General features: G+C 39.4%; 2 protein-coding genes across 2 annotated transcripts; one reads left to right on the forward strand and one right to left on the reverse strand.

Annotated features, from left to right (window-relative positions):
• The first annotated feature begins 5,845 nt into the window (after window positions 1-5,845).
• On the forward strand, window positions 5,846-11,009 carry LOC141752266 (tyrosinase-like). Its single transcript, XM_074610040.1, has 5 exons — window positions 5,846-7,073; window positions 8,769-8,985; window positions 10,081-10,228; window positions 10,309-10,490; window positions 10,720-11,009. The coding sequence occupies exons 1-5, from the start codon at window positions 6,219-6,221 to the stop codon at window positions 10,983-10,985; spliced, it is 1,668 nt and encodes a 555-aa protein (XP_074466141.1). The 5' UTR covers window positions 5,846-6,218; the 3' UTR covers window positions 10,986-11,009.
• A 1,245-nt stretch (window positions 11,010-12,254) lies between these two features.
• On the reverse strand, window positions 12,255-23,359 carry chordc1b (cysteine and histidine-rich domain (CHORD) containing 1b). The gene is made up of 11 exons (XM_074610042.1): window positions 23,160-23,359; window positions 17,800-17,849; window positions 17,663-17,719; window positions 17,352-17,503; window positions 16,689-16,789; window positions 16,323-16,381; window positions 15,556-15,626; window positions 15,259-15,364; window positions 14,968-15,087; window positions 14,797-14,859; window positions 12,255-13,533 (listed from the first exon to the last, which is right to left on the reverse strand). The coding sequence occupies exons 1-11, from the start codon at window positions 23,221-23,223 to the stop codon at window positions 13,360-13,362; spliced, it is 1,017 nt and encodes a 338-aa protein (XP_074466143.1). The 5' UTR covers window positions 23,224-23,359; the 3' UTR covers window positions 12,255-13,359.
• Between the last annotated feature and the right edge of the window lie 40 nt (window positions 23,360-23,399).

Below are 23,399 nucleotides of genomic sequence, written 5' to 3' on the forward strand. Positions count from 1 at the left end.
GCCCCCCCCCCTCCTTCCTCCTCCTCCTCCTCCTCCTCTTCCTCCTACTCCAAAACAGTAGAGAGCATGGAGCATCAACAGTGACTAAATGAGCAGAGCTGTGGAAACTCTGGAGCCACACAGACGCATGTTTAACATGGGAAAAAGAAAGAAGCACACAAAATATATGGAAGGAAACATAATTCACATCCTTAATAACGAATAGTTAAAGCATCCATCAACAGTGATGATCGGTTGATGATTGGCTGCCAATCTTTTGGTAATGTGGGTTTCTCTCTTTCTCGAGCAGTTCTCAGCTGACCCCAATCCCTTTGTGTTACTGTGGCAACCGACTCGAAATGATCAATTAATCATTCATCAGACATTGAAACGAGATGATTTCCCTTAATTGTAAAGTTACATTTAACATCCAGTTCCCAGAGTCCATCTTCTGTCACTTTTGACTATCAATGAAATAATGAAAATGAAAATATTAACAAAATAAAAATAATTAATAATAAATAAATAAATGAATGAAAGAATAAATAAATAAATATCCAGAGACAAAAATAAAATGAATAGGATCTCTTCAGTAATTAAAATATGTATGTTGACAGTACTGATACATTTAGAAACTGAAGTATACATATGACAGGTAGAGGATATTTAATATTACTATTATTTTTATTATTATTACTATTAATAATAATAATAATAATAATAATAATAACTTAAAAAAATACAGACAAAATACACATAACAAACAAGACAATATGATGACATGACATAACCTCAAAAAAGAAAAAAAAGTAAAGAAAACGCTTAGACAAAAGGAAATTAATAAATTAATAAATTAATTAATAAATAGATAAATAAAAAAATATCCAGAGACAAAAATTAAATTAATAGAATATCTTCAGTAATTCATGTAATTAGGTTGACAGTTCTGATACAGTTATAAACTAAAGTATACATATGACAGGTAGAGCATATTTAATATTATTGTTATTATTATTATTATTATTATTATTATTAATAATAATAATAATAATAATAATAACTCTTTTTTTTAAATACAGACAAAATACACATAACAAACAAGACAACATGATGACATGACATAACCTCAAAAAAGAAGATAAAGTAAAGAAAACACTTAATATATTTAATTTATCATATTTAATATTTCATATTATGGTCCCACTTTTCACTAAAGCAAATGGTTTTTCAATTTCATATTATTTGTTTATTTATTTATTTTACTTTCCTGTGCTTGAGGTCAGTGTGACTCCATTCACAGTTATATATATATAACATTATATCTATTCTCTTTGGTGTTTCATGACTTTTCATTAAATTTGTCATTACAGTCTCTGTGTTGAAAGAGGGTTCTTCTGAGCTGGATGGAAAATGATAGCGTCCAGGACAGAAAAGATCCTTAAATGCACTATACCACTTCAAATCTTCCCCTCTCTTGCCTTAGGTCAAAATGACTCCAAACATAATCAAATGTCTGTCTTGTATAACATAAAGTCTATTTCTCACCCATTTCAGTGTAGCCTGATTGTCATGAGACCCACTTTTTGAATCAAAGTCATGTAAACTTAAAAAACATTCAGTGTTACCAAACCACAAGATCTTTGATCTAAGTTGCCCGGCGGGAGAGAATGGTGATCTGATTAAGACGTGAATTATGAATAAGTGAGACCCAAAGTAGTCTCTCAAACGAATGAAATTATAATGTGTTGTTTTGTAATGCTTGGCTTCATCTGTAGTGGAAAACTAGGAAAGAAACTGAACATAACAAAGCAACTATTGAGTTTAGCATATGTATGATCAGGTTAGGTTCACACCCAAATAGGAACAAGAGCAAACAAATTGATCTGTGCAATTTGGGTACAATGAATCCATCTATGACAGAAGAGGAAGTCACAGTACCTCATTTACATTTCACTAGTTTCATCCTCTACAATGTGTAGGTGAATCCAGTGGTTTCTGGTGTAAGATGCAGGGATCATCTGGGCTTTCAGCAGGTTCTCAACTAAATAACATAATTACAGGTCAAAGTTAATTAGCACAGTGAAAAAGAATAATTAGAATATTTTGTTGGCTAAGATATGTGACGCACATCCAGCAACAACAATCTTTTCAGAGCATGTTTAGAAAGTCTAATCAAATGGAGGTCAAATGGTTGTTTGAGGATGTGTCTACGTGGGGATTCACTAGCAGGAGCCAAATAAATGATTTTTCTGGCTGCAAAAGTCTGGTGTGTTTGTTGCCTGGGGAGACAGAGAAAGAGGAGGCAGCCCTGGTGAACTGTCATTTTTTACAGAGAGATTGGTGTTGGAAGTAGTCGCATGGCGCCCTCTGGTGGGGACTTGTTTGCTCTCATGGATGTTCATGTCCTATAAATATCTCCTTCAAGGTTCAAGGTTCTTTATTTGTCATTTGTCACTTCCAGCAAAGCAGCCATTGGCAATGAAAATCTTTAACAATGCTCATAAAACATGTATATATAAAAGGGGAAAGTAAAAGTAAAAGCTTGAGAAACAAAAGTAGCCAACTTATATAAGCATTAAAGGGACTCCTCCGCTTGCTTGCCTTCAGTCACACAGCATGCGCGCGTCCTCGCGTCCTCGCTCCACCTCTAGACGTGAACGTGCGCTCACTACACACTGCAGAAGAGTTAGTTTAGCTCTGAGAATATCTAGTGAATGCACAGTGGAAGTTTGTGCAGAAATAAATGCTGCAGCTCCTCCAGACCAACAGAGGTTTCCCGTGTGTTGTGAAGTGACGGAGCTCCGCAGCGAGACACGTTATCGTCTCCGACTGGGTGCCGGTGTCTCCCTGCGGGCGCAGTCGGGAGACGCCGGAACCCGGTCTGGGAGGCGATAACGTGTCTCGCTGCGGAGCTCCGTCACCGACCCGCTTTTCCTGCTCAGCCTCCGGTGTCTCCCTCTGGGAGACACCGGAGGCTGAGCAGGAAAAGCCAGCAGTGATTCAAGGAGACGTCGGTCTGGTCAGCTTACATTACTGCCAAGCAGGTGAAATATAGAGTGATATTGTGGTTTTAGCTGACGTGTGCCGCCTCATTGTTTTGAGCGATGCTCGTTCATGTCTATTTAGAGCGAGCACAAGCGTGAGCCTGTTGTCCTCCCGGATGTTTTTAAATCCACCAGCTTCAAGGGCTTGAGGGAGGATTCCTGCTCTTAACTGTGAAACTAAAGACCTTTGACTCCTTGATAAGTTTGCTAGAACATAAGATTCAGTGCCATAATTGTGCTTGATTTGAATATATGTTCGTAACTTTGGTTTTAACACTATATTTTCACCCATTTTTCTTCAAATCTAGCTAGTAACTTTCTTCCAATTGTGTTCATGCTGCATGATGAATTATTACTATACATACAGTATATTGCAATTCAAGTTCTGTAGCAAATGAAGCATTATGAGATTTACTCCAAAGAAAAACCTTATTGATCGTGTATTGTGACATTTTAAGCAAAACGATTCCACAGTCTTATCATGACATGTATAAGCATGATGAGAAGTATGTACACAGAGGTGTAAACAGGAATGCAGTATGTATAGAGAAGTAGTAAATATGTGTATATATATATATACACAGAGGTGTACGCATGCAAAGAGTTCCATAAATCATTAGACTAAAGGTTAAAAGGTCAGGGCGCGTCTCAGGTGGGGAGAACCATGTGAGACAGCAGTACGGAGAAATCTTAAATGTCACAAAGTTTTCCTCTGAGAAATGCAAACATCACTGTGTCTTGCCTAAGGCAATGGCTTGCTTTTATCAAGCTCTGCATCAGCTTGTTCTCAGTGAATCCTTTGTTTTAAGTCCCCACATGAGTTTACACTGTAGGTAGTAACTTATAATATCGTGGGGTCATATGACCACACATTCAGAAAAGACAAATTCCACGAATGTGTTTATTAAAGGAATCTTTGACAACACTTTACAAAACACCAAAAGATGAGTTTTATTTTCATTAAATGTGCAATTAAAACCATCTCTTTCATATACATACTTTAAAAAAAGCATTTAAAAATGTCTTTAAATTCGGTGCTTATTATGCTTATTATTCATTACTTTATTCCCGACTGTAGTGTGTAAATATGTTGGCCGCTAGAAGTTTAAAGGGACAGCGTGTATAGGATTTGGGGACATCTAGTGGTGTGGTTGCATATTGTGACCAACTGAGTACCCCTCCGCTCCCTCCTCCCTTTCCAAGACTGCGGTAACGTGAACCGCAGAGTGCAAAACCGTGGTAACGCAGAGGCCATCCTTACCATAACACTACTTTAGGAGCAACGGAAGTCAGACGGCGGCTGTATATACCACGGTTTGCACTCGGCGCCTCACGTTACCGTAGTTACACAAGCTGCAACATGGCGGACTCCGTGAAGAGGACCCGCTCCCTATGTGTATTTTATTTCTCTCCTCATCCTCTATGTCTCTCTCTCACTCTGTGGTCCCAGTATTGTCACGAGACCCACTTTTTGAATCAAAGTCATGTAAACTTAAAAAAACATTCAGTGTTACCAAACCACAAGCTCTTTGATCTAGCATGCCTGGCGGGTGAGAATAGTGATCTGATAAAGACGTGAATTATGAATAGGTGAGACACAAAGTAGTCTCTCAAACAAATTAAATTATAACATGTTGTTTTGTGATGCTTGGCTTCATCTGCAGTGGAAAACTAGGAAAGAAACTGAACATATCAAAGCATACAATCAACATGTCACTTCAATATGGCCACAACAGTGAGTGAAATACGCAGTATCTTGATTTGATACCACTAACTATTGATTTTAGCATGTGTATGATCGGGTTAGGTTCACACCCATATAGGAACAAGAGCAAACAACAGTGTATTTTATGTCTCTCCTCATCCTCTATGTCTCTCTCACTCTGTGGTCCCAATATTGTCATGGTGGTTTTCATCCCTTAAAGCCAGGAATAACAGTTTACTTTATTTGAGGCATTATGTGTGTGTGTGTGTAGTCATCATGAGTTATTATGACTCAACTAGAAAGCAGAAAATCACTGTAAAATCACTTCAAAATAAGGGCTTCTGGGCTTGTCCTTAGTTCTCCTCATACAGGCCTTCAAATGTCTCTATATGACAGTTTTTTTTTCAGTTTCAGTGCACTGTAAACAATTGCTGTTAATTTACAGCAGGATTTCAACAGTATTAACCTGTTATTGCTAAAAACAGTGCTTTACTGTTAAAACAAAAGAAAAACCTGTTAAATTACGCTCATAGGTCGTTTTTTAACTGAACTATAATGCATTCTTAAAGAACAGCACTTTATTGCTGATCAACTGTCTAAGGTATCATAAGTAACAGTTTCATGCAGTATTTTTTAAATTCTGGGACCTGATCTGCACATGTGAGGCTTGTACATTGTATATGATTGTAAAATCAGTGAATTAGCTCTGTTCTTCACTCACATGTTGTTATGGTTTGCATTCTGTGCTTGTAGCCAGCTATAGACAGACATTTTGGGAAAAGTGTCAACAAGTCTATTATAGCCTTTTTCCTAACAAGTGCCTTTAATTGTATTTAGTGTGACTATTCCTATGTCTGTAACCTGCTAAGTCTATTCATAGGCAAAAAATAATGTTTATTAAAATGTATGTACAAAATACAACCTAAATAGTGCATTAAAACAAATCAGTAAGATAATGTAAAAGAAAGGTGAAAAACAGCTATATAATGTGTCTTTAAACAGTAAATTAACTGTAAAATACTGTGCAATTAATAAAAAAAAAAATAAACAGTTCAAACTGTATTTTTCATCAAGAAAGCTGTAAATTTCAGCAATAGTATAATAATGTTAATTTTACAGTTACATAAAGGCAACCCTGCTGCCAGTTCTTTAATGTTATTTTACTGGGAAATTCTTAACACTGTGGGCATTTAACTTCCATTAGGCTCACAAATAGCTTAGGCTACTAAAAATCCCATTATTGAAATGCTTCATTGAATTTTCAATAGAGTAATTCCTTTTTTTTTTTTCTCTGAAAGGAGTTTGGCTGCAGTCTTGGGATGTGTTTTGTACTTAATTGCCCTCCTCCTCCTGAAGTAAAGCTTCACCCTGAGGGTTAAGCAGCATGTGACTGGCTCAGCAGAGAGGAAGGAGGGGTACTTTGGAGAAAACTCCCAAAGAATTTAAGCCTGTGAAACACTTGGGCCTTACCCACTTTGTGTATTATACTTATGAAGAGAAACCTTGGCGTAATGTGGCCACTTACAGTCATTAGTTTCATGTTGTGTCTTGCGCCCTCCTATCAACAGTTCCCTCGTCTGTGTGCCACCCAGGAGGCCTTGCGGTCGAAGGAGTGCTGCCCGGCCTGGGAGGGCGACGGCTCGGCTTGCGGAGCCAGCTCGGGTCGGGGTTTCTGCCAGGATGTGGAGGTGTCTGACCAGCCCGACGGGCCGCAGTACCCTTTCTCCGGGTTGGACGACAGGGAGAAGTGGCCCCTTGTTTTCTACAACCGGACTTGCCAGTGCGCAGGCAACTTCATGGGGTTCAACTGCGCCGACTGTAAGTTTGGCTACTTCGGAGTGAACTGCAATGAGAGGAAAGAATCACTCAGGAGGAATATCTTCCACCTGTCCAGGGCCGAGAGGAGCCGCTTCGTGTCCTACCTGAACTTGGCCAAGCAGACGACCAGCAGGGACTACGTGGTGGCCACCGGGACCTACCGGGAGATGGAGAACGGCTCCAACCCGATGTTCGCCGACGTGTCTTCGTATGATGTGTTTGTGTGGTTGCATTACTACGTGTCCAGGAACGCGCTGCTGCTGCTAGGCGACGGGTTGCCTGGGAACGTGTGGACGGATGTGGACTTCGCGCACTGGGCGCCCGCGTTCCTGCCGTGGCACCGCGCGTACCTGCTGCACTGGGAGCACGAGATCAGGAAGCTGAGCGGAGATATGAGCTTCAGCATCCCGTACTGGGACTGGAGGGATGCGCAGGGGTGTGACGTGTGCACGGACGAGCTGATGGGAGACCGGAGTCCACAGGATCCGAGTCTGCTCAGTCCAGGATCCGTCTTCTCTTCTTGGAGGGTATAAACGCACTCAAAGCAAAACTTAAATGTGTTCATCCCTTCCCTTCACTTTTCTTTTCCTTTTTTCCTTCAGTTGAAATATTGATTCAGTTCTGAAGTGTCAATCTTTACTTTATCAGTTCAAAATGTATCTTAAAGGGAGATTTGCCAAGTATTTAATACTCTTATCAACATGGGAGTGGGCAAATATGCTTGCTTTATGCAAATGTATGCATCATTTTATTTTTGGAAATACATTAACAACACAAAACATTGATAAATATTGTAAGGAAAACCCTCACAGGTACTGCATTTAGCATAACAAATATGCTCAAATCCAAACATGGCAAACTCAAAGCCAACAGCTGTCAGTGTGTCAGTTGTGCTGACTTGACTATGACTTGCCTCAAACTGTATGTGATTATCATAAAGCTGGCATGTCTGTAAAGGGGAGAATTGTGGGTACCCATAGAACCCATTTTCATTCACATATCTTGAGGTCAGAGGTCAAGGGACCTCTTTGAAAATGGCCATGCCAGTTTTTCCTCGCCAAAAGTTAGCGTAAGTTTGGAGCATCACTGGAGTTTCACTCTAGCTTTAAAACTGAGCCCCGCTGAAACCTCCGAAAGATCGATTACGTTAATGTGTTAAAGAAATTAATGGCGTAAAATGAATTTGCGTTTTCTTATCATGTTAACTTTGACAGCCCTGATCTTTACACATTCAGATATTTTACTTTAAAGGGGACATATCATGCTCATTTTCAGGTTCCTAACTTGCATTTTGGGTTTCTACTAGGACATGTTTTGTTGCTTTAATGTTAAAAAACACATATTTTTTTCTCATACTGTCTGTCTGAATATACCTGTATTCACCCTCTGTCTGAAACGCTCCGTTTTAGCAAGACCCCCTCCCGAAAAAGCCCACTCTGCCTTGATTAGCTTGCAAGAAAAATATGGTGCACCTTTACAAAGGTAGTTCTCAAGCCGTAATGAGCCTGCATGTGACATAGGATGGGGAGCCAAATCTGAATGGCTTGTTGAAGCCCACAAAAAAACTGACTGAGTTGTATCATGTTTCAGCATTAAAGGTGAAATGTGTGTCAAAATACCATTTTAAATTAAATATGTCGTGCTGCAGAGATGTCCTGGCCTACACCTCATATTCTACAGACTTATGAAAACATCTCCGTTTGGTACAGATCCCCGTAAAAATCACACCATAATCATTGTACTGTTTTTCAATGAAAATTAGAATAATGATGTAAAAATGATCATACCTTCTAATATCGCAAATCATATCGCAATTGCAACATCAGTCAAAAATAATCTCAATTAGATCTTTTTTCAAAATCGTTCAGCCCTCATGCACAAGCACTGAAAAGTTGAGTTTTTCCTGATATGTCCCCTTTAAATATCATAAAATTCAGGAAAATTGAAATTAATATCAATGCTCACTCATACACCGTAGAGCCTAATTTTAAATGATGAATGGATAAATTACAAGGGCATTATGCACCCTTAGCTACTCTAGTCTTTTGATCAAGAGGATTGTAATTAATTAACCTAACACAGTAAACCTAATGGAAGAGTAATTTTCAATCGCAGTGTAGCAAGAATTAATTTGCAACAACCAACTGACTTTACTTGTGGGATTTGTGCTGGTGCTTTCATGCGCTGTATTGCAATATGTTCCTGTGTGCCTCCATCAACAGATACTGTGCTCCCGAGCAGAGGACTACAATGACAGAGGTGTGTTGTGTGATGCCGGGCCAGAAGGCCCATTGCGTCGTAACCCTGGAAACCAAAATCGGAACGTGGTTCAACGCTTACCAACTTCAGCAGAGGTGGAGTTCACTCTCAGTCTGACCAACTATGACACCGGAGCCATGGACCGCGGCGCCAACATGAGCTTCAGGAACACTCTGGAAGGTCAGATAAGTGTGAACACACACACACACACGCACGCACATAGTCCTGCTCTACCAGTGATATCACTCGCTGGGCTGCTCCATCTTAAATTATATGCAGCTCTGCACTGCTGCTCTTCACTCTAACTGCGTTAATGCTCTGTGTGTTGTCCCTGTAATGTGCTGGGTATGTGGAGGCTACTCTGTATGTTGTTAAAGATTACTTGCACTTTAATTTGTGGCCTTTACATTTCCCCTCATTACATAAATTAAGTTTATTTGCATTGTATGAGCAGATGAAGGGAGACTCACCACTTTCAATATGGCTCATAATCTGACAACTCAAGTTGGTTTTAATAATGCATCATGTCATGTTATTTACTGTAAGAAGGTACCATCGATGAGCTGAAAATTAGCATAATAGGTCCTCTTTAATATCTGGGTTGGCATTAACACATGGGTTTAGTCTGCACAATTCCAGCTATTGTATGAGACAACATGCCAAATATCTATTTTTTAACGCAGAACTATCTCTTAGAGGCTTGTGGTGGTTTCCTAGGATACGTATATCAGAACTAAACATAATCACATATATCAGACTTCCTGGAAAAGAAAGACAGTGTAGGAGAGCTTCATGGAGATTGCCATTAAGGCTGTCTTCGACCAAAGAAATTCTTAGGTGACTCATACAATTTTGTTGACTTATTGATTAGTTCATTTAATCGACATATCTGTGAAACTGAATTTCTCCACAAAGAATCACACAAAAGCGCCACTTTAAATCCTGTGTTTACCAGAGATCATAAGTTTCTTAGAAATAAGTCATTCAGCATGAAAAAAAGCATAAAAAACAACTAACCTACTAAAGAAATATACACAAGGCATGTCTGTTTGAAAGGTTAAATTCCAAAATGCACTGTTCTGTTTCCATTTCGGATCTTATTTTTTTCATACAGTCAGTGAAGGACTCCGGGGTCTTCTTTTAAAAAAAGCCATTATTGTTTTGATTTTGAAGGCAATAAATAGGCTACCTAATTTTACAAACAAAAGCTTTTGTTTCCCTAACCACGACAGGCTGCTGCAACCTTTGTCAATGCTTATTAAATACCTCTCGCAGGATTCGGGGATCCTCAGACTGGGTTAGGAAACAGCGCTCGTATGGGCATGCATGCTGCCCTCCACGTGTTCATGAATGGATCCATGTCCTCGGTGCAGGGCTCAGCAAATGACCCCATATTCCTTCTCCACCACGCTTTTATTGACAGGTGAGACACACAGAGACACATTTTATCATTTGAGCACACTCTTGCACTTACAGTAACATTGTTTTTATTCTCTGTAAAAGCATTTATGAGCAGTGGCTCAGGAGGCACAGACCGTCTCCATCACAGTATCCAGACTCTGATGCTCCTATAGGGCACAACAGTGAATACCACATGGTGCCCTTCCTGCCCCTCCACAGAAACAGAGACTTCTTCATCTCCAGCAAGGACCTGGGATACGAATATTCCTATCTACTAGATGCTAGTAAGTTCTATCAAAATTGAGCTTTTCTATTTTCCACATTAATTGGCATTTGAGGAAGTAAATAAACTGTTTTCCACAAGTTCATTCATATCTAAAAAGGATATCCCTTCTGTAAACGAATGATAATTTAGCCCACTCAGATTGAGTTTATGTACTATCCTTGTCTTACTTGAGTCAACTCAAACATTTTGTCTACTCTCCCATGACTACTTTCATCTTTTTTTTCCAGACCAGAGGCTAGCAGAGTCCATGCGTCCCTACCTGGAGAAACTGCAGGATGTGTGGCCCTGGCTGCTGCTTGCAGGGCTCTGTGGAGGTATTGTGGCAGTGATCATAGCTGCTGCCGTCCTAATCGCGAAACGGCGGTACGGCGGGTCGCATTGGCTGCATGTGAGCAAGTGGAAAAACTTATTTGCTCTCCCAGAAAGGCAGCCTCTTCTCTTGGGCAGTGACAAGAAGGAAACCAAACAGCATAACTACCAAACAGCTATCTGAAGGCACAGCCAGCAGCCCCGTGTAGTGACACACGCAGCTATGAATTCAAACATCAAAGCGCTGTAAATTATACATTATATTGACTAATTGTAATGATGGCAATGTATTTAAACTGCATTAAAAGAGTAAAAAAACTGTGCATGTAGTACGTTTTGAAATGGGTTAAAGATGCAGCGTATAGAATTTAGTGGCATCTAGTGGTGGGATTGCAGATTGCAACCAACTGAGTAGCCCTCTGCTCACTCCTCCCTTTCCAAGACTACAGTAACGTGAGCCGCCAGGTGCAAAATCGTGGTAACACCGTTCGCCTCGCTCAGAGATCATCCTTACCATAATAACACTACTTTATGAGCAACAGAGGTCAGACGGCGGCTGGCGGTTTCACGGTTTCACGGTTTCACGGTTTTGCACTCTGCGGCTCACGTTACCGCAGTTTCACAAGCATGTCAGAGAACTACGGTGGCCTTCAGGTAACGTAAAAACATGAAAGGCTCTCTGAAGAGCCAGTGTTTGGTTTGTCCGTTCTGGGCTACTGTAAAAACATGGCGGAGCTATAGATATGAAGGACTCATTCTAAGGTAACGAAAACAACGATTCTTAGTTTCAGGTGATTATACACTAATGAAATCATAGTTATGAATATTATATTCCATTTCTGATAATGAATACCCAGAAATGTTGCACACTGTTCCTTTAAGAGGCATGTTAAACTTCGATCATGTTCCACCCACAACTTGTAACTTCTAGCTTAATTCAGACACGATCTGTCCAACATTTAAGGTTTCTGTCATGGATATGTTCCATTATGACTTTACACATTTATTCTCCAACATGGTTGAAGCTGATTACTTTCAAAATAAGGCTCCGTAGTATGTTGCATCAGACATGTATGCTATGAAGAAATGATCTTACATGGATCCAACTGCCATTTAGAGTAAGAAACACAAACTCTTCAGATAATTTACAAAAGCCTTGGGGGACTTTCTTTTATTATCTTTGTGTGGGAGTCAACTGAGCCACATTTGAATTAACATTTAAATTGATTCCTGTTTGTGGTGTGATGTCTGCATAGATGTCAAGGTCTGAGACATCTCCACAGCATCGGGACACAGCTCAATATTCTAACCTTAAACTTTATGACATTTTGTAAAAGTCACTGCAATTCCCAAAGTTGCACGTGGATCAAAATGTCCACTTGAAAGGTCACACCTAAATTAATTCAAGAGGAGTGTTCCGTTTTACGAGGTCACAACACAAGATCACCCCCAGTTTTAAAAGTTCAAAACAAAAGTTTATTTTTGGTAAGAGAAATTGGTTCCTTAATCTTTTTACCGTTGCGTCAATGGTGTCATTCATCCAAATCGTATTCATACATTCTAAGCCTTGAGACATGCCGTATTAGCGTAGCATTTTTACAATACAGTACTTTGCTGAAAAATACTTGGTATTCAAGTGGCATTCTCAGACATTACAGTACATTCTCATTATTAAAACTGCGCTTGGTTGCTTTGACAAGAAATGAGGAGATAAATACAGCATTGATCATTTAGAAGCAAAACTTGTACAAAATATACATTGGGTATAATTGGAGCAATTTGAACTACAAAAGAGGTGGGGTAGTCGGAGCGCATCTTAATTTCTGAGTTTAAGAGTCCCAAGGAACTGTTGCATTTCTTTTTACACAATTTATTCAGAATAAACTCCATATTATACAAGTGTCTTAGAGATTCAAATTTCCTACTCAAACTACACAGAGCAGCTTCATTGTCGCACATACATGGGAATATATATATATATATATTTATATGAAGGCAACATACAGTCTGATGTGATAACGGTGGACAAAACAACGCAATCATTTAAACAAATTTTGAAACTAAAGGATGGAATGAATCTTTTAACCAAACATGGTGGAAATAGAGGATGGTCACAACTGTGGTCCATTACGATGACTGGATGTGAGCAGTCCACGTGAAAGGCTTTTTAAGCGTGGTCACACGAGACTCCGATCATATTTGTGTGGTGTTGTTTTCAGGGGATTTCAGTGCAATTAAGTGTGTCATCGTCCGACTTGATTGAAAATCTGCTGAAAGTCAGTGTTCCCCCTGTTATTATTCAGTATTTGAGTGAAAAAACTGTTGTAAAAAAAGTACTTGCAGATTCTCGAGCATTCAACCATGACCAATGAAAGGACCACAAACCCGAGAAAAACGAGCAAAATCAAGTACAACTAAGAATGAAAGGGGGAAACACTGTAATGTTGAAGAGGCCAAAGTTCCATGACAGCAAAAGAGGCGACTCTTTAAAGAGGTAAGGAACGGCATGTGTGGCCTTGGACTAAAAATACACTCTAGGTTTGTATTTTAATTGCTCATCATTCATCTTCATCCTCGCTATCGGTCTCCTCTTCTTCCTTCTCCTTCTCCTCCTTGGGCGGCGGCGGGGGAGGAAGGTCCAGACGAGCCCACGACATGGGCTCGGACTTCTTCATGGCTATCTCGATCTTGGCGGCCAACATGTTCATCATGCTTTTACTCACGTCTATCACCTACGAGGGGAAGAAGGGAGTGTGACAAATGCGGTCTTAGTTCCTTTGGTATGAGGTGATCGCAGATGAACCGGTCTGAGTTATGAGCAGTTTCAAGTCATGTTTTAATCAGTGGTATATATTGAGGTGGAAATATATTAAGTACAATTACTGCAATTTTGAATCCTGACTGCAAAGACCCCTAGTGTAGATCAGTAGCATATCAAATAATAAAACTTATTATCGTTCATGAAAGTATGTTATATTGAGGTATCTGGATTGCTGTACAAAAAAGTACATGCATTAAGGCGAGACGCTACAGGCAAAAACGACGTTTTCAATTTTAAGATTTTGGGCTACTTTGCTTCCATAATATGTCTTCTTTCAGACTAGTGGATAGAAAACATCCAAAATACACATTTAAGTGTTTATTTTACTACTCTGTCTATTTGCATCTGTGGATTTCTCCTAAATTCACCAAAAGTTAGCTTTAGATAATGCTTATTTGCATATTTAAACATCAAATTTCAGAAAACTTGTATTACAAAAAAATAATTGTCATAATGTAAGAAATCAACTGGGGACGTTTCAAGGTGATATCTATTAGTTAAAATATTTACCTAATTGACCTGTAGTGTCTTCAAAATGTGTGGAATTTTACAATCCATATCTTTAAGAGGCAGTTTTCTCAACAACAACAAAAGTTCTCACTCTGAGCCAGAAATCTCCAGTTTATAGGCACTTACATACACCAAACTTTGCAGTTTCATTCCTATCTATATTCTGAAGGTTTTTACTGAGGGGGTTTGTTCAGATAGCATTCACAGCCTGATTTATACAACATTTTATTCCTAAAAACATGGCGAAAATTGATTTTTTTTTTTAATGGCTGTTGACAGTATTTTCTGATTTATGGAGTGATAAAAAGAGATATCCAAAATCCCTTCTGTAAAAGCGTTTGCCTCTAATATGTCAACAAAATGAGACAAGACTTTTGAACCAGGCTTTATCCAATGATTAGATTTCTGTTCTGGAAATGTATGCACATTAGCACATATCTGATAAGATAATCTCTTATTTGCATATACAAAACACACATTTGTAGAAAATTTGTAATACAAAGAGTAATCGTCTTAACGTCAGTAGTCAACTGGGAAAGTTTCATGGTGATATCTATTAGTTAATTATTTTTTACCCTATTATCCTGTAGTCACTCTTAAAACCAGCATATAGCAAAAGGTCACAAGACTTTTTACATAAGGTTGAAAGTGATGCTGTACTTACTCCCCACAAGCTGATTTTCTGCACAAACTCCTTCTCTCCCTCAAATATAACATGGATGTCGACCTGAAGGCGAAAAGAGAAATAAACATTAGGTTGAGAAGAACACAATCAAAAGCGAAGTAGTTTAACTATGGACAGAAATTATCTGCCAGACTAATAGCATCCCCTCACCGTGGTGCTGTTTGCATCGACATAGCAGAGCTCCGGTACGGCGTTCTTGGCGTAGATGGAGATGATGACCTGCGCCCCCGTCTGGTGCCAGTCAAACCGACATGGAACCACTTTCTTACCCTGTGTGGAGATTTCACAAAACAACATTTGTGTTTGATTAGTTGAAACACAAAATCAAAATTCAGCCATTCAGTCTCTACCGGTCTTCTCTGTGCTAGTGTTTACCAGACACCACTAGATGGAGTCACAGCTGAGGCTCTCTCATAAACGATCAGTTGCTGTCAAACCTACCGTATCTTTTTTCCTCCATAGATGTGTTCCCCTGGTGCAGCCCTCTTGAGAGAGGAAGGTGTTAAAGTCGGAGGTTTTCCTCTTACAGCAGGTCCAGTATTTCATCCTGCAGATGCAGGAAAAAGACAAACACCCGCTGGAGTTTTAGCAGTCAATAACAACTTGTCAGTCAGGAGAACCAGTGAACAAGACTAACAGGAAAAATACTAGTGTTGCTCTTCACGCTTCTTTTACAGTTCCCAGAGAATATCTACTATTTCATGTCAATACAGTGAGAGTTTTTTGAGTAATACTAACCCTTCATGGAAGATAGGAAATCCAGCGTGGTATAAGCACACATCCGAATCGCTTGCAGGTCCATCAAAACTCTGGAGAAAACAACAAAAGCAGGTCGTTTTTGTTGTGAAAAATACAAATAAAGTGTATTTTACACATCTATGAGAATGGCTAATATCTCGTTCTCTAATAAGGACTTTGGAAAAAGTTAAAATGTACCAATTTAGACTCCACCAAGAGCCCAACTGATTAATCAACTAAGCAGCAGGCAGCCCTTGAGAGATTATCTCATGGCTTTCAATCACATCAGTTAAATTACAATTTATGTAAATCATTAAAGTCCCACTCCAAGCCTCTACAAAACCCGTCAATGCATATTTTTCCTTAAAATTTATGTTCTAATCTTTGGGTTTCTGCTCTGACAGGCCAGATTAGTTTGAGCAAAAAAAAATTTAGCATTGCATCCGTCTCAGAAATAAACATGAAGGAGGAGGAAAAAGGAACTGGATCTATTTCGCCTTACCCAGAGCGGTGAGCTCTTTTGGGGGCATTATCATGATTTGTTTATGTTGTCCTTTAATGACATCTGTCATAGATTTCTTCAAATGTGTGAAGAAGTGGAAACTTATTTGGCAAAATTCACAATTTCTTTCAGCATGAATTTAAAGCAAAATCAACTGTTGCCAAAGCCCTACAGAGGTATGGATAAAGATAGACATTTTTTACTCATTTCAACACCATGACAAATTGTTGTAGAGTGTTTTCCCCAGTGTACAGTAATCACTTACTTTAGTACATCCTCCATTTTTACAGGATGTTCCAATCTTGATTTCGTCATTATCTTCCTCTAGAAAAACACACAGACAGAAAGAGAGACAAAGAACTGACTCAGACGCTTCGAGGAGCATCTAAAAAAAACAAAAAACATATCCAGTTATGATGTGTTGTCCCGTCCCTGCCAGCTTTAACTCAAACGGCAGGAATTCCCAGAGGCCATCCATTAACTTCCCCTGTCAACATGACCTTCCTGTCAACTGTAACAAGAAGACGATGGTAATGGATGGTAGTCTGCGATAAAGAAGACAGAAAAACAACGGCAACATGGAAGAGATAAGGAGGAGAGAATGAAGGTGAAGATAAAGTTCTGCTCTCACCTTTCTTCTCAGCCACGTTTTCCGTAAGCTTCAGCCTCTCCAGAGCCTGCTTCAGAGAGGTAGAGACTTTATGCTGCAATCTCACCATCGGCTCATCAGCACTGTAACGGTAAGGAATCTATTAGGCACAAAGCATTAACAAAGGGTATCTGTTTTTAATTCATTTGTTAATTGAAAACTATTTGGAAGGGTGTAGTGGTTTTCCCTTTAAGTAAGGAATACATTATCAGCACTTCAAAATGAGGTCCAAGACCGATACACCACTTGAAAGGATTTTCACTATTCAGAAGTAATCGTTTCATCAGTCGCTCGGCCACGTTCTTTTGAACTCCACTGGGAAGCATCCAGGGTAAAAGAATAGAAAACGCCTCAGACTATCCTGTGGATCCTCAGTATTCAGGCTGTTTTATCACATCTGGTACGGCACCGATCCTTTTATCCATTTGATACTAAAGCAGAATAACTGGAATGTAGTATGTGGGGATAATAAGGATGTATAGTTTTAAATTGAAAGCCCTTTGAAAAATGCGTTCTTCTTGGCTTGTTTCTTTCCTTTAAATGGGATTTGGCATAGGGGTTCACTGCACACATAATAAGAGCTTAGGGTATTCCTATGGTATTGATTACAATGTAAAAAACTATATAAGAGTCAAACTGTGCAACCTTGGTCTGCGTATCGCCTCCTGAGGCATTGGTGCGGAGATGATGTACTTGTTAAACTTTGGTTTTTGGTCATCCGCGTCTCCCGACGCTGTCACATCTGGTTTCACCGGCTCAGGCGGCTTCTCCTTGTTGTGGGGACCTTTCGTGCAGCCCTGTGGCGGAAAGAAAGTCACTGAGTTGGACTCACAAACAATTGAGCGTTCAGACCACAGCAAAAGGTGGCAGTCAATGCCTATGAAAACAATAGACAATGGAAACATGACCATGGAGGATTCAAAGTATGGATTAAAAACAGAAACTAAAAAACTCACAACAATGCTGAGGAAGTCGGAGAAGTCGGTGGTTCTTCTCTTGCAGCAGGACCATCCCTGGGGGGGAAGTCAGACAGACGTTAGCTTTGACCACATAACAAGACACAAGCTAACTGTGCATTTTCAGGCGTTTTTACCTTCAAAGCATCGTGGAACACTGGGACTCCTGGATGATAGGTGCAGCCATCTGTGAAAATGGAAACACAACTTTGAGTCATTTAGAATAAATATATGTGGCGATATAGGAAACAGCGTTACCTACACCGGCATCGAATAACATGCAAACTTAACTGTTTATGCAGCTTTTCTGGCCTTCTTTTAATGAATTCTATTTTCATTAAAGACACAAAACTTTCAGCTTTGAAGGAACACCTTAAATTTCTCAGTGGAAAACATCTAATTTATTTTACAGAATGATGAGTAGAATCGTAGAGAAGTAGTTTCTGAATGAGGAAAGGCATTTTTGAGAATCAACAACTACAAATAATCTTTAGTCATTTTTCAACTGTTGGACGGGCATCAAGCCTTTTCTTGGTGAAGCACTAAAACATCAGTGGTCTTGTCTGCATTTGCTCCTCCTTTCATGTGTGGTACACCGAACAAAAGATCAGCAATGTCTGATACTGCCTTCATGTATTCTCTGTCAAAATGACTTGAGGTGCTCACGGCTGGACAGAACTCTGTATTATTTTCAGCATTAATTGATGGCTGTAGGGTTATGTCTGTTCCTTATCATATTGTACTCAAGCAAGTGCGAAAACGTTTTAAAACTTTATTAAAATGACCTAATATGCTGACATGAATTCATGTAAATTGTGTGTAGATTGTAGTAGGGGTGTAACACATCGATTCAGTGATCAATGATCTGATATCAATCGAAACAAAGTGAACACATTGACACACATCATCATCTTTATGATGCAGATTTATTTTGAAATTCCCATGGCACGTCTGCGTCAGACGGAGCAGATCTCCTTCCTAAAGTAATACAATTGTCAAATCATATTTTAGTTGCTTTTTGTGAGTTTCTATAAATGTAACTGATTGTGTTAAATAGGCATATCGCCTCATACCGATCGCAGCCTCGTTGTGCAAAGAATCAATCTAATTTTGTATTGTGATACAACTTGTGATTTATACCTCTAGATTGTAGGTTAAAATACAAAATAAAAAAGTGTTTAATTTATTATAAATATTTATTGTCTCTCTGAAGTCAACTCAGTAGTTAACTGGAAACTAGTAAGTAATAAAAAGTGATTTAGTCCTTGGTGTTTCAAACAAAAACTGATCACCAGTCCAGAAGTGATACAGAATAATTTGTGGATAAAACAGATGTAGCAAACTAAAAACACAAAGGATAAAGATCATTTAAAGCTTTAGTAGATAATGATATGTTTTTGTTACTCAGTATTAAACTTTATTAAATATATTTCATTTCCACTACCTCTTACATAAAACTTAAACTATTCGCATTTGCCCTTGTGAAGTGCAGCGCACAAAACACATACTGTAGATAAAGTATTAACTTGGGCATTAGGAAATTAATTGTAAATGTTTACATTGAACTTTCCTTTCAAATAGAACCAATTTCTGTGACGAAAAAAAGTTTTTCAAAACTGAAACAAAATTGAAATATGAGCAACATACAAGCAAAACAAGACACAATATATGAAACTGATACAAGACCTTCAGCCATATGAATGAATATTAATGGTCTGGATTGATGATACATTTGAGATGTCATCAGAAAGTTTGAGATTAGCCTCGTATGAAAAGTACAGCATGACTGTTTAAATGTCCTCTTTTTGGAACTGCCCTACAAGATAAATCACTGCTGAATGAATAAAAAAAAGTTGGCTGGGTGACAGCATAAATCAAGCATTTTCCACTGATCTATGTCCCTTCCGTGCTGTTGCCTTAGATACATCTCTTACATACCCCCTATAGGTAATGATAATACACTCTATTGTTATGAAAAGAGGCAGCCTATTATTACTTGAAGACAGGAGAGGACATTTCTAACGAAAGGAATTAAGGGGCTCACTGAGGTTTTGTCGTTGGGAGCTGAAGACAACAATGCCACCTTGAACGTTCAATTACATTTAGATCAGTGGCTTCATATAAAAAAAGGTTTCATGAGCAAACTTTATCTTTAAGTATGGACACACAAGATCATGAAGTGAATTACAAGTTACACAACCTTGTGTAAGTGAATTTCCTAGTGGTTTTGTTGGGGTACTGCACTCCTGGAGGTACACTGCGTTTTCATTAAGAGAAGTTCATAAATTGTATATGTTATGAGCTAAATGTGAGAGGAATTAAGATGTACAAATCTATATCTAACATAAAACAGGATGATATATGCCGTAAACTGTGTGCCAAACGTGTAAACAACAACTCAGCCATTGCCTCGAACATGACAAAAGGCAATGAGATGGGAATAATTAGTTTTGCTCATGATGATGGATGGAGTTTAAAATGTCTTTGTCTCCCGAGGCATCTTTTGTTGCATTTAATCACGGATTTGGCCACTGCTTCAATGAGGAATACGCACTGTAAACATATCATGGCTCGGCTACATTTGTCAAATGTCCTGATTTCTAAATGAGGCCCCTGGTTATTGGGGACACAGCTCTCACCTTCACAGATTGATATTTAACTGCTGGCAGCAGACAGTGTGGGTTCAAAATATACTTTGACTTTCCTCAGGCATAAGCCTGCTTGTTACTGTCCTAAGGAAAATTAATCTTATCTCATGAATATATCTTAGCCTGCATCTCTCCATCTCTTATGGGGTTTAGAGATGTTAGGGATGCACCAATCCCATTTTTTCAGTCCTGATGATAGCGATACCTGTGCTTTGGGTATCGGCTGATACAGAGTACTGATCCGATACCAGTGTTTAATTAATAAAACTGTATGCCTCACTGTGTGGACGTGACTGGGATCATTATTTTATGCAACATCAGGCTATATAGGCTTTTACATTGCTTTGCTAACTTTGTAAAACAAAATGTAACAAATAAATACATAGATATAAATGTACTGAATTTATTTATTATTAAATTAATAAATGGTACACCAGCAACTTTATAACAGTGAACAGGAGTTACAATTCAAGTGTGAACCTTTTTAATGCAGAAACGAATTGGTCAAAACTTAATGGTGCAGTGTGTAGGATCGGGCGGCATCTAGCGGTGATGCCTCCCGAAACTTCTCTTATGTGCCAAGCGTGCATGAGAACTACGGTGGTCGACATGAAAACGTGAAAACCTCTATCTAGAGCCAGTGTTTGGTTTGTACGTTCTAGGCTACTGTAGAAACATGGCGGCTGGCTTCATAAAAAGAGGACCCCCTCCGTATGAAGATATTAAGGGCTCATTCTAACATAATGATTCTTATTTTCAGGTGGTTATACACTAAAGAAAACATACTTATTAATATTATATCCCATTTCTGCCAATATATCCTCCTAAATGCCACACAGTTCCTTTCAACAGGAATTAAAATCCCAGTATATAATGTATGGTATATAAACCATACTTGCCAACCCTCCCGGTTTTCCCTGGAGACTCAGGTTCCCTGGAGATTCTACTTCTTCCGTATTTCTCCCGATTTATGGCAATTTTTCACTTCTTTTTTTCCTTTTCGTTATCTCAACCTGTTACTGGCGCTGTACAGTGTGTTTATAAGCCCTACTGTTTCCACCCGGTCAACAATACAGCTAAACCAAATGTCTTTTCCCGGTGGAGGAGAGCTGCTTGCGACACCGCTGCAGGGTTTGAGCTGCGCTCGCCACAAATCACAGCAACACAACCAAGCCTTCATGTCATTGTTAATAACACGTTTCAGAGTGCAATTGTCTCATTTGGAGCGGCAGTAGCTCAGTCCATAGGGACTTGGCTTGGGAACCGGAGAGTCGCCGGTTCATGTCCCTGCATGAACCAAGTACTGAGTGTGAACTGGTGGCTGGAGAGATGCCAGTTTGCCTCTTGGGCACTGCTGAGATGCCCTTGAGCAAGGCACCAACCTCCACAACTGCTCAGGGCGCCTGTCAGAGGCAGCCCCATCACTCTGACATCTCTCTCATTAACGGATGTATATAAGTCCTGTTAGTGCATGTGTGTGTGTGTGTGTCCTGTATATAACAGAGTGAACATTTCTTATTTCCCCTCTGGGATTAATAAAGTGCCTTTCTTCTTTCCTGCTTCATTGTGTCTGAGAGGGTCTTCAGTGAGTGATAGAAGGAGAGACAAATTTAGAGTAATAAGAGAAAGAAATACTCAAGCAGGAGCAAAAAAAATAATGATGACTATTATTTTATGCCAGAGATTCACATAAATTCATGCCAGAGGGGCAAAAAATGTTTTGGAGTGTCAAGGTTGGCAAGTATAATGTAAACGTAGAATTGAATTTAATAGACCGGCCCCATTGTCACCGATATCCGATCCAGTTATTTGAGTCAGTATCGCCCCGATATACGATATCGTCGCATCCCTACTCCTAGTTTTGCATATTTGTATACTGTGCCATGAATATAAGGTTTGCAATTACAAAACCTCTTTTGCCGACATTAGGAGATTAACATTTCATTATGCATGTACATTGAAACATATAGGAGGCTGTGGTGATTATTTTAGCATCTATATCCAGTTAACTGGCAACCTAAATTAACTGGCAACCTAAGTTAACTGGCAACCTATCGCATAACTGGCAACCTATCGCATAACTGGCGACCTATCGTATAACTGGCGACCTATCGTATAACTGGCAACCTATCGCATAACTGGCAACCTATCGCATAACTGGCGACCTATCGCATAACTGGCGACCTATCGCATAACTGGCAACCTATCGTATAACTGGCGACCTATCGTATAACTGGCAACCTATCGCATAACTGGCAACCTATCGCATTGGTTATAGTGTGAAGTGTTATAACTTTGCAGTATTTATGTCTCTTGTGTTGTTATTTAATGTAGAAATGAAGGCTTCTTGACAACCCATATGAAAAGTGTCAGACAGCTCTAAAAAACTGTTGAAAAAACATAGAGAATAAACACAGATATAACATCCTTTTAAAAGCTGAACCTGACTTTTGACCGGTTATTTAACAGATCTTCGCTGTCTTTCTACTTGTGGTGGCATAGTTATGGTTATGGGTGTTTCTTTAACTTTAACCCGACATACTGTATACGTCCTGTCCTGGGACAATGCTTCTGCCAAGTCTCACGTCACCCTCTAACTAACTTAACGTGCTAATCACAGGAGCTAACAACATGCTAACAACACCGTGAGAAGTCAACACGTGTTATTAGCTTCCCTGGCTCATCAGCTAGAGCAGTGTTAATGAATTAAAGTTGTCACTATGTCAGTAATATGAGGTTATAGCTTCATGGGGCCCAGCAGCAGCAGGCCTGTAGAGAACCTTCCAGATCATCATCATCATCAGAGGTTATCACGTTAGCAGCGATAGTTAGCTTCAAACATTACTCACCGTCCGGGTTGTTTTCTGGATCAAATCGTTGTCCACATCCTTTATTATAACACAACACGGACATGACGGCGGGTGGACGAAGTTGAACTGGTGGCCAGATGTGTAACTAAGCACTAAAAAAGCTCCTGTGTGTGTGAGAGAGAGAAATATCCTGCTGCTGCCACTGCTGCTGCTGCACGTTACACTTCCGGGTGTTTTCGGCAACAGGCAAACATCGGAGCTAGCCCAACCCGCCGCCTC

This window comes from Sebastes fasciatus, chromosome 16, assembly GCF_043250625.1.
Source record: "Sebastes fasciatus isolate fSebFas1 chromosome 16, fSebFas1.pri, whole genome shotgun sequence".
Taxonomy (NCBI): Eukaryota; Metazoa; Chordata; class Actinopteri; order Perciformes; family Sebastidae; genus Sebastes; species Sebastes fasciatus.

Coding starts and splice junctions, on each gene's coding strand:
- LOC141752266 (XM_074610040.1), top strand. CDS start 6,219: ATGAAGAGAAACCTTGGCGTAATGTGGCCACTTACAGTCATTAGTTTC. Junction 10,229..10,308: donor CACCACGCTTTTATTGACAG/GTGAGACACACA, acceptor TCTCTGTAAAAG/CATTTATGAGCAGTGGCTCA. Junction 10,491..10,719: donor TTCCTATCTACTAGATGCTA/GTAAGTTCTATC, acceptor TTTTTTTTCCAG/ACCAGAGGCTAGCAGAGTCC.
- chordc1b (XM_074610042.1), bottom strand. CDS start 23,223: ATGTCCGTGTTGTGTTATAATAAAGGATGTGGACAACGATTTGATCCA. Junction 17,720..17,799: donor TGTTCCACGATGCTTTGAAG/GTAAAAACGCCT, acceptor CTTCCCCCCCAG/GGATGGTCCTGCTGCAAGAG. Junction 17,504..17,662: donor CCGACTTCCTCAGCATTGTT/GTGAGTTTTTTA, acceptor TTTCCGCCACAG/GGCTGCACGAAAGGTCCCCA.